The sequence below is a fragment of the Apiospora aurea genome (assembly GCF_038362705.1).
Source record: "Apiospora aurea strain CBS 24483 chromosome Unknown utg000003l_segment0_segment0, whole genome shotgun sequence".
Classification (NCBI taxonomy): domain Eukaryota; kingdom Fungi; phylum Ascomycota; class Sordariomycetes; order Amphisphaeriales; family Apiosporaceae; genus Apiospora; species Apiospora aurea.
This window is the reverse complement of record NW_027117390.1, coordinates 1,313,076-1,324,522: the sequence shown is the minus strand read 5'-3', so window position 1 is coordinate 1,324,522 and position 11,447 is coordinate 1,313,076. Positions and strand designations below refer to the sequence as shown.

At 48.8% G+C, this 11,447-nt stretch overlaps 2 protein-coding genes across 2 annotated transcripts; both read left to right on the top strand.

The window, feature by feature from the left end:
- Positions 1-6,543: 6,543 nt before the first annotated feature.
- PG986_004263 (uncharacterized protein) lies at positions 6,544-8,403 on the top strand (the record flags this gene model as incomplete). The annotated part of the gene is made up of 9 exons (XM_066840485.1): positions 6,544-6,606; positions 6,681-6,819; positions 6,949-7,027; positions 7,107-7,129; positions 7,192-7,211; positions 7,252-7,343; positions 7,413-7,555; positions 7,596-7,768; positions 7,852-8,403. The coding sequence occupies 9 exons, from the start codon at positions 6,544-6,546 to the stop codon at positions 8,401-8,403; spliced, it is 1,284 nt and encodes a 427-aa protein (XP_066703112.1).
- Positions 8,404-10,055: 1,652 nt separating this feature from the next.
- PG986_004262 (uncharacterized protein) lies at positions 10,056-11,158 on the top strand (the record flags this gene model as incomplete). The annotated part of the gene is made up of 2 exons (XM_066840484.1): positions 10,056-10,325; positions 10,499-11,158. The coding sequence occupies 2 exons, from the start codon at positions 10,056-10,058 to the stop codon at positions 11,156-11,158; spliced, it is 930 nt and encodes a 309-aa protein (XP_066703111.1).
- Between the last annotated feature and the right edge of the window lie 289 nt (positions 11,159-11,447).

Genomic DNA, 11,447 nt, shown 5'->3' with positions numbered 1-11,447 from the left:
CCTTCTTCTTACGTGAGAAGCCGTGAGTGCGGTGAGGTCTTGCAGGGATATCTCACTTCTTGCAGCACCACTCGGGTTCGTCCAGACTCTCGCATCTCGCTTATGGTCCAGCACTTGGCACGTTATCCATCGACTGCCCCCACGTGCAGTTATGGGAGCCGACCGGTACTGGGTTCCAATGTCGGGTCCGACCGACGTTCGATAAATTGAACGCATGTGCAAGCTTTTCCAAGTGGATGGGATGTAGTCAAGGTGTGTGTGGCGGGTTTTCCGCGAGAATCCACTCCATGCCGGTTAAGTTACGTTGCATCCCGAACCCTGGACTGGACTCGAGTGGAACCATCCCGGTTCGCCGGAGACGCTCACCGGTTCCAGGTTGTAATCCGTCAAAGCACTCTCGCTTGCAAGGCTTAGCGAAGGGGATATTTCGTCTTGCATGAGATTCATCGGGTGACTGAAGCTGTGTGGCCTATGATAGGGATCTCGCACCCACATCGCAATGTAGTGAGTGGCTCCCTCTTCGTTGCCCACCACTGAGAACTTACCTCTTGCTGTTGCTCGTAAGATGGGTTCGAGGCTTTTTCCTTTTGACCGAGCGCCGCGCCGTAATCTCGTCCTGTTTGGTGTATATTTAGATATAGAAGGAGAGAAAAAGAAGAAAAAGAAAAGCTCCTTTTCCCCCTCGCCCGATAGCATAGTCCTTATATCTATGCTATTAATATTACTAATTTTACTATTATTATCCTTAATAATTATCCTTTAAACTTTAAGGGCGTGTTTACTTTAATTAATTAATTAAACTTTTAAGCCGCGTACGTTCCCTTAAAAAGGGTTAAAAATATACGTTTAATAACGGCCCTTTTTTTATATATATTAACTGAAAATTTAATAATATATTTATTTCGATCTTTTAATTAAAAATAAAAAAACGCTAGCTAATCGTTATTTCGTTTTTTTATTTCGAGACCGGTTAATTATATTTAATTATAACGTGGTTTACCACTACGCGACGTATATTACTTGGCGACGCACCTTAATTTAATTCTAATATAATTAAACTTTAACGCGTAATACTTCCACAATTATAATGCTTAATTAATCCTAAAAAATCGAATAGTTTTAATAATTTAAGCGATACGAAACGGACCGAATTAAATAAGTTAAAAAGTAATAATAAAAGTTTATAATATACCCGAATTAATTTTACGCTATCGAATTTACGGCCGAACTTTAAAACGCGAAATTCGATTAAAACGACGTAAAATAAATCCAATTAAAAAAGAGGTACTTCGTAAACATATAATTAATCTAGATATCCGAAAAATGCCTCCCGATCTCGCTAATATAAAAATATAACTAATTTCTTTACCGCGTCGCGCGGCGGCGACCGCGTCGGTAAATATTAGGTTAAGCGTTTTATTAACCGTAACCTAAATTTAAAAACTAAAATAAATCGTCGGTACGATTATTAAAGGGCTCTTTACGAGAATTTTAAAGTTATTTCTGCCTAGTTTACGCTAATCGTAAATATAAAAGCAAAATACGGGATCGTCGACGAAAATATTTAAAATTTCGACGAGACCGGCTTTATAATAAATATAATTAGGTTAATATTCGTCGTAATACGCGCCGAGCGGCGTAAAAAAACGAAATCGGTTTAGCTTAATAATCGGGAATAAACAACGGCGATTAAATATATTAATTCGTAAAGCTAATACATTCCGCCGTTTTTAATCGTTTAAAGTTAATATTACCTCGCAAACTAATTCCGCGAAACCGATTTACCGGGCAATTAAATAATTAAACCGACTTCTAATAGCTGGATTAATAACGAAATAAGCCTAAACTAAATTAAACACTTCGATAAATATATTAGATCGTAAACGAAAGGTTACTACCGCCTTTTAATTCTCGACGGCTATAAGAGCTATATTTCGGCCGAATTCGAAATATACTACTAAAATAACGATATTATTACTATTAATATACCTCCCTATTTATTATACTTACTTTAACCTCTTAATATAATACTTTATTCGCCTTTAAAACGTATTTATTCGAAAAAAATCGAGCTATTTATTAAGGCTTTTATAAACTATATTACTAAACTCGAGTTCTTTATTGCCTTTAAAGCCGCGTATTTTACTATTTTTACGGAAATTAATATTAAATCTAGATTTAGCGTATTTAATTTAGTACCTTATAACCCTAACGAAGTAATTAATAAACTAAATATACGTCTCCGAACGCCTACACTTAACCTATCCTGTTTAAGGACGGCCAGTACCTACGACCCTTAAACGCCGTTTAACCCTTAATAAATAACTAAACACTCTACTTATATTAAAAAAAGGTGTCTACCTATTAAAAAAGCTCTCCGACACCGATTTTAAATACGGTAAACTAAATAGCGAAGGGTATAACTAAAATAACCCATAAAATAACCTTTATACGCGATAAAATACATATATTAAAAAAGGCTAATTTAACACTTTTTAAACGCCGGAGAACTAAAAAATCGCGAGTCTAGCTTAAAAAAGCCCTTACTATTAAGAAATTTTAACAGCTATAGAACAAAAAGGTAAAAAAAAAGCGTTCAGCGCCCAATAAAAATAAAAATAAGGGTTCGTCGAAGCGGAGGGCGACCGGTAAAAAACGTTATAGTATCTGCGGCGAAACAGGTTACAATACGCGAACATATAAAAAAATATAGAATCAAGCGAAGAATCGGATAGCGAATAGTTTTAATTAATTTTAAGCGTTGTGGTTAAATTAATTTATATAAAAGGGTCGAGAAGTGAAAAAGGTGCGTTGCCAAGTAATATGCGTCGCGTAGTGGTAAACCACGTTATTAATAAATTTTAATTATTTAAAATAATTAACCTTAAATTAATTAATCTAACTTTTCGATTACTTTATAAAGCTTTATAAAGCGTAAAAAGCGTTATAAAAAGTATTATAAAAGGTATTATAAAAGGTATTATAAGAAGTACTTTAAGTATTATAGGTTATAAAAATTATTATAAAAGTAAATATAATATTATCCGCGCTCGATCTTTAAATTAACGTATATTAAAATTAATAAATATAATATTACTTACGCTTAACCTTTAATATACGCTCGATCTCTTAAAAGGTTAATTTTTATTTTAAATAAAATTTAAATAAGCTTTAAATCAGCTAGTTAAAGAGGTGCGTGCGTCGGCCGATAAGCTAAAAGCTAGCTAACTAGAGTAAACACGTCTTAAATATGGGATCAGCTTAGCGCAGTCGGTAGGGCTGAAGTGAGCAGAAGATATCGTACGATTTCTAGTATCAAGACCAACTTTCTCGAAGCCCGGTAATGATACGCGGTTTCACTGAACGCCTCGGTCAAGGACCGTGGGGGTAGTTCCCGAAGACGTCTTGACTCGTTGGCGCGGCTCATTTACTAACGACAAATTCGGAACGTGCTGCTAACGGAATTCTTCGAGGACTGCTTGCCTGGTATCATCTATCTCGAAGTGTATCCCGTTCAACTTATAATGACAATTTTTCTTGTCTGTACCTAGCTTCATGTAATGTCAATATATGGTACGAACCGTGTAGAGATTGCCGGACCCTTGCCAGACGGCCCTTTCCATAGGGCTAGGCTCTCAGTAGCTACACGTGATATAATAAAATATTGGGAATGGGGATAATGCGTTGGATTCATTTCTGGCACACGATCAAGTCCTCTATGTACCAACAAGTCATAGCGGGTTGGAGATGTTTCTCCGGCTCTGGTTTTGACAATAGTATCAAGCCATTCGCCTTCCTCCTGTCAAATATGCATTGCATATTCGAGCCGGCAAAGATTCTGACAAGCAGCCAATGAAGGTGTGTGCCCTTAAAATTGCTGTCAACCGCTTAAATATCGAGTCACATCGCACCGAGCGGCCGAGAACATTGCAAAGGAGGGAAGCCAGGGCTGATAAAGTAAAGAGAATCGATAGTGGCAAAGCTGCACGCACTCCGCTTTCTGGTAAGGCATCGTAGTGTTCTCCCATACCTAGCGCGGCAGCGGCTACTTGTGCCGGAGGAAGGGTCTGGGGAAGGGAACCCTTGACCTCCTGCTACGCCTTATCCCAGCCCTGATATCGGACACAATCCCGAAACAAGTGGGAAGAGACTAGTCTGTGCGCACGGGAGATGGGGATCAACCCCCTTTCAATGGGCTGCTACTCGTTCGTATCCCAGACCAATCCAAGAGAGAGCGCTACATTGGCCAGGTGGCGAGTTATCAAAAAGCCGGTCCCTGAAGTTAGTGGCGGGTCACCGGATCTCGTCAAAGGCAGGTGCTGCGTAGTCTCTCTGTGCCGCGACAGATGACGGAAAATGTCGAACCTGTCGTATGATTGGCCCCAAAATCCAAGCCCAGGTCCCCGAGTGTTTGGGTCTCTAGGCCCTTGGCTCTCAGCGGATGCCCACCCCTTGGTCCGTTGACAGTATTATGGAGTCCGGGTGTTTAGTCCATCCCCTAGATGTTAGTAAGCTCGATAGCTGAGGAAGCCCACCCTAGCATAGTGAGGTGGTAGGTAACGTTAAGAAAAGCGCCGAAGCGCACAGGTTTTCAATCTCGGCGAGATACGATCTGTGTCCCGCCGATGGTCTCCCTTTTTCTTTCCCCGTGAAAGATCTTCATCGCAGATCGATCTCGCTGGAGCGTCTCGACGTCAGTTCAATGCCCCAAGCATGAGGAGAAACACTGCGAGGATGGCATTATTCACAAACTACAAGCTTGCTTTATAGGATTCCAAAAAGGAGAATGGCGTATTCGGTGACACACTGTTTCCTAGTCACTTGTAATCAGCGACAGGCTGGGAGACGTTGGAAGGGGCAGAGACTTGCAGGTAGTCCGGCATCGCCCTCTAGGGCTGCCACAAGTCATACAAAATGAGAGTATGTAGACGACTTCATGCTTTGTCGAGGGGCGCATTTGGAGGACATAAGGTTTGAGCGGCGCGTGTCTAGTTTCGGCGCCCCGTTTTGTTAGTCCCCAAATACGCATCGTTGGTGAGTAAGTACGGAGGCCAACACTGTCCAACCAAGGCTCTAGCAACTTGGCGACAGCCAGCTTGGCATGGTATGGGCATTCATGCATAGAAGAACTTAAAACTACAATAAAGAATACGTACACGTGCTTGTATCCTATTACGACCTCCAGGTTGGACTTGCGTACAGATCTCATGCCCTGTATATAGGGGAGTATCGTTTGCTTCCCTTTCGGCCCACCTCTGATCTGGCTCCAGTTTCCTGCTATCACTCCACGATTAGCGCCGACACGGCACAGCTAACTTGCTTGATTGCGCCTCGGTCCTAAGTCGTGTATCGGGGCTTCTCTTGATGAGCTGCCCAGCAAACCGGCCAAATGGCCAGTACAACATGGGCGACCGTTATTTAGCCTGTGCTCGATGCCCAGAAAGAGGACGTTGGCGTTGGCGTTGGCGTTGGCCCCGGGCCTCCTAATCCACTACCGGGCTATTCCCTATGGAGGTTGCGTGCTAGTCATGCACAGTCATCACAACACAGCCCGGGCTGAAAGGCTGGGTCCCACTGGATGACGGACAGCCGGGGCCGGTCTTGGCTTCTAGTTATTATATGACTTGCCAATGATGGAAATTTCTCTCTGCGTGATGTTAACATGGGACTGAGGAGCCTCCCCAATCTGATCTGCAGGAGAGATGAACCACTATTGCTGCATTAGCTTCGTCGTACCTGAACCGGTCTGCCGGCGCCGTGGAAATGGTTACACGACGCCGCTGCGGATCACGACCACACTTCACAGAAGGTGGTCGGATGCACGGCAGCGTAAGACAAACGGGTACACAGGAGATTCATGCGCAGCCCGTTGATATAACGCTGAATAAGAAAGTTCGGGAAGAAAGAAAGAAGTACACAAGTCACTCCTCGCCAGACCATTCCTCATCTGTAGGCAAAGGCCATGCATTGCATTTAATGTTATTATACGAACGAAATTATTGACTTGCCCAAGTCACAGCCTAGCCCTATGGTTGATGAATGGCCATCTTCTTAGTGCCCATGCTAGCTAACCTGAAAGCTGCGAGTCAGCTATCAAGGCCCCTATATCCTAGAACTGGACGGCTTGTCGATCAGGGGTGTGCATTGCTTGCTTGCCACTAGCAGACATCTACCATCTAGTCGTGCAGGTCCCTCTCGTTGGGTTGCTCCCTATTGGTCCGACTTTGCCCGCCGTGAGGCCCAGGCACCGATCGAGATGGGGCTGGTCTCATTGTATCAGCGAAACGGTATGCCCACATGTAGAGTTCAGCATACTGCAAGACTACGACTATAACTGAACTTTATTTCCTCTTGTTCCTGCCCGACCCTTCGCCCTCCTGGTTTCGCTTCCGTTTCTGTCATCGTTTTGCTACTGGAAAACTCGAGTTATACCAGGGCGCCAACGAGGCACCCGTCGTCCACCACCGAAACGGAGCAGCGGACCTGCACCCCATCGTCTATACGACATCCGAGGAGTAATAGGGGATCGATACAGCCGTCAACATGGCGCTGTACAACCAAACCAGCAAGGGGTTTCTGGTGCCCGAGTGGTTCGAAGAGCAGGAGGTACGATATTGGCGAACACGCACCCTCGAGACCGATCTATTACCCGATGAGCATACTGAGACCCAGTCCCACAGGTTATCCCGTCAACGATGAACACAGCGTCGGTCTTCCTGGGATTGTCGCTTGGAAGCGCCATCTTCGCCGCTGCCAAGGCGATGCAACAGACGTCCAGAATGTGGAAGCGGCACAGGACCATCACCACCTACGCTATCAGTACGTCCAACACCACCAACAACAACAGCCTCTGTGTTGCTGAGAGAGCTACTGCTTTTTATTTACAAACGCCTGCGCGTCCCCTCGCAACGTGTATAGCGTGAAACTGACTCACCCTTCCTCCGATAGTGATCTGGCTACACTGGGCTGCCAGCATCGCCCTAGGTTTCATCAACTGGTTTTACATGTGGGGGACGATTGTCCCAAGGTAGGATGCTTCATCGCAACTCCGAGTTGGCTGAGAGTAGAAGAATTCGTTCAATACTAACATTCCTTTTTCTTGCCAGTTTTTGGTTATTCTTGGGAATCTGTAAGTTGCATTGCCCGTATCCCTCTACCTGTTTGCACCAGTCACTAACACGCTTCGTCTAGTAATCGTCTGGGTGGCTCAGGTATGCTTTACTGTGCACGAGCACTGAAACTCTGCCCAAGGTTCTCACAATCGATATGCAGACTCAGCTCCTCGTTCAAATCATCATCAACCGATTATCTCTACTAATGATGGTACGATGGGATGCAACAAAGTAAGCGCACACTTTGACACGCCGGCCCAACCAATGCTGGCTCATATGATAGCAACTGACAACTACTAGACTCAAATGGGGAACCGCCGCTCTCATGACCGCCATCAACGTCAGCGTCTTCATCATCTGGATCCCAGCGAGGTTGCAGATCTCGCAATCCTTCATCAACGGTATGCAAGCCCCCTTATCATCCACTACTACCCTGCTCCTACGTGAGTGGTCCAGCTGACACGAACTGCGAAAACTCGACAGTCAACCGAATTTGGGATCCCATTGAGAAGTGCCTGTTCCTCCTCATCGACTTGAGCCTGAACATCTGCTTCATCCGTCTGGTCAAGGACCGGCTCATCGCCAACGGCCTCACCAAGTACGACAAACTGTTGTCCGGTAACTTGGCCCTGGTGGTAATCAACATCTCCCTCGATGTACGTGTTTCCCCCTGCCCCATCCACCAGAAACCCCCCAATTCCCCCTACCACGGACCTGGCTGACAGCTCGCAACCACTAGGTGATCTTCATCGGCCTGATGTGGCTCCCCAACACGTCCGTCTACCTCAACTTCCAGTCCTTCGCCTACCTGTGCAAGCTCTACATCGAGATGACCATGGCGGACCTGATCCGCAAGGTGGTGCGCAGCACCGACGGCAGCAGCAGCGGCCGCGGCACGAGCGGGCAGGACCCCAGCGGCTACGCCAAGGGCACGCGCAGCGGCGCGCACCGCGACAAGTCCAAGAGCTTCATGGGCGGCGTGCGGTCCGGGCTGCGCGGCGCGTACGGCGCCGACTGCCACTCGCACTTCGAGCTCGAGAGCCGGTGCGACGACCAGCACCGCGGCTCGGGCGGCGCCAGCAGCAGCGCCGCCGCCGCGGGCCCGCACGTCCGCGCCGAGTCCGGCACCAACGCGCACGACTTTGCGGGGCTGCAGGGGATCCAGAAGACGACCGTCACCGAGGTCGTGCACACCAAGATCGACGAGATCGAGGGCCTCCGCCGGGCGAGCCAGGGGAGCTCGCAGCGGGAGCTGGGGCCCTGCGTGTCGGTGGAGTCGGATAGTTCGTGATTTCCAGCCCCTCCTCCTCCTCTGCTTCCCCCTTTTTTACCGGTACACAGCACATTGTCAACTAAGAGACAAACTGTTTTTGTATAACTAAACAACTGGGAACACAAATATCCCGGACGAAAGAATAGTATTTTTTTAAGAAAAAAAAGGGACCTCCCCATATATAGGGCGTCGATGACGAGGTGATGGGAATATACCCCATGACGACCCAGAGCCTCACGGCCAAGCAAGGCGTATATACCCAGCTGGGTCCGAGAATGACGCGGGTGAAACATACCTTCCGTTCGGAAAGACGACCCATTCTAATATATTCAAATTTAAACACTCCATAACGGGCTCTAAGCGGATGTGAAAGTCGAATCGACAGATGGTGTTCAAACGAACAGAGCCTGTGCTCTCGTCTCGTCCGATCACCTTGCCACTTGAGATGCTGTGCTCAAGTCAATGCAGGATAAGGAATAAGAGCCCAGCCACTCTTTGCTGTTGGCTATTTTTGTCGAGGCCGAAGGCTGCATACATGCTGTCAAACTTTGCTGGCTGACTGGGCACGTGTGGCGGTGCAACCCATGGCGCCGTATTCAAAGCTATAAATACGGGCGGGTCGGTCTTGGGGGCGGTAGCCGGATGAGCTCATTGGCGGGAGATCGCATCCACGATGTCAGCACTAAAGCATGTCAGCGCTTGCCGCTTAACCGCAGATCTCAAGTCGTTAGGTAAGGAGGTAGGCGGTTTGGTTTCAGGTTGCTTATGTATGCAGAGGGCTTCTGATTTATGGGAAGAGGAAAAACCTAGTACCAAGATAAAAACACAACTGCTCAATAGTTAGCTTAAGTGTCGACAGACCCACGCAAGTATTCCTGCTCAGCCCTACCTCATTCCTTGCTGTTTGAAGGGAGTGGTTGAAGGTAATTTTCTCGAAATTGGAGGGCTCGGAACGGCTCCTTTTAGTACCTGGCCGAATCGCAAATGACCCATGCAGCTAAGCCTAGGAAGGCTGCAGCTGAGTATAGCATGGCTTGGCGGCCACCCGAATCTCCACCCGGACTAGAGCAAGACTGGGAAAAGGACCGTAAACGGCCTAGTAGTAGAGCTTCTTTCTGCCAAATCCATCAAGTCACACCAAGTACCGACTTCACCGACTCCTCCGACTCCAAGACTGGCAAGTTATTGCTGGTGGAGATCGGTCGCCCTGGTCGTCCTGGCATCCTGAGGATCCTGAGAACCTCCCAATCATCTCCCGGAGATCGACCGTGATAGGCCCAACCCAGCGCCCAGTGCGACACCCGCAGCAGCGGCATCCTGGGCAGGCTGGGCCGGTGTTGCATCGCCTCACTTGCTGGTGCTTCTTTGTCTGTTTTTAAACTGCGGGGGCCCGGGTACTTTTCTGCACTAGAAGTCAGCATCATGGGTCCTACCTAACTTTCTGTTTCCAAATTCCCGTTTCCATCTTTTTGACGATAACATTCTCATCTAATCTTTGTGGTCGTTCTTGACGACCAGTGAGCGAGCGGAATCGATCGCCAGTGTCAGTCCCTGGTGTGGTAGTCAGCCGTCGTGGGCGCAGCCACTGGAACCATCTTGGACTACTGCTGCTGCTGCTGCTGCTGCCGCCCGCCGCCTCCTACCAATCACAGCAAACGTATCCGTCCGCCATGTTCAAAACATCCTCCTCCCGCCTCCTCCGCCTCCTTCTCCTCGCCGCCGTGGCCGAGTCCGCCAATGTGTGCACCTACGAGGGCGGCTGGTCGCTCCGGCTGGACGCCCAGTTCTGCCCCATCAACGCGCCCATCAACTGCGGCAACGGCATCCAACTGCGCTGCTGCCCGAACGGCCTAACTTGTACAGGCGAGGGCGATTTCGGAGGCAACTGGTGTTGCAAGGAAGGTGAAGACTGCAGGACGCCGGCGCAAGCAAACCCCAAGGTAAGCAAGCAACTTCCCAGCCACCGGGCGTAGGAGGGTGTAATCAGTTTTGGTCGGCGCGTCATGTTTTTGAGAGTGTGTTGTGTGTATGAGAGAGAGAGAGCGAGAGACGAAGGAGAAAAATAAGCCGAAGATAAGCGGACTGACGGTTTCTCATTTCACATGACAAACAGTGCCCGGACCCGACCTGGACCCTCTGGGGCGGCGACGGCACCCTCAAGAACGGCGGCTGGTGCTGCCAGCCGGGCGACAACGGCTTCTACCGCGGCAAAGTCGACGCCGTCGGCTGCACCGCGGCCGGCGTCCGCAACCTGCCGACGGGCTACCACTTCGCCAAGACCGTCTCGACCGTCGCCTGCGTCGCGCCCACATCGTCCGCGACCTCCTCGACAGCGAGCGCGACGCCCACCTCGGTAGGAGATGCGGACTCGGACTCCAACAAGACCTCGTCGTCGTCGCTGTCCGGCGGCGCGATTGCGGGGATCGTGGTCGGTGCGATGTGCGGCATGGGTCTGATCGCGGGCATCTTTGCGCTGGCGTGGTACCGCAAGAAGCGCGCGAGAAACAGCGAAGCGGCGGCGGCGGTAGCAGCAGCAGCAGCAGGCGGCGCATACAGTCCGCCGGGCCAGGCGCCGCCCGGCATGGCGCAGCAGGACGGGGCCTCGACCTACTACGGCACTGGCGTACAACAACAACCACCATACAGCCCCTACCACGACGGTTCCGCGAAGCAGCACCCGCTGTCTTCGCCGCAGGACACCACGTCGGAGCTCGGCGGGGTGCAGCGGCACGAGATGGGCAGCGGGAGGCCCGAATACCACGAAATGGAATGATGTGTGAGTACGTGTATGAGCTGTCGCGATTCAAACGCAGGAATGGGAGACGGAAGATACCTGGATCCGAGGGGTAGGGGTCTACTAATACCGGAGGAGAGCAGTGTTGCGCGTGTTGGGCGCCTAGGAAATATACCCGTTCTGTTCTGTTTAGAGATAGGATTTTAAAAACTCATTTGGAGAGGGAATAGATGCCCTTGGTCTTACGATGTTCAAAGTGGCTGAATGAAATCACGGATATTGATAGGTTAGCCCCTTCCCCTCCCCCATCAGGTGCAACGATCGCATT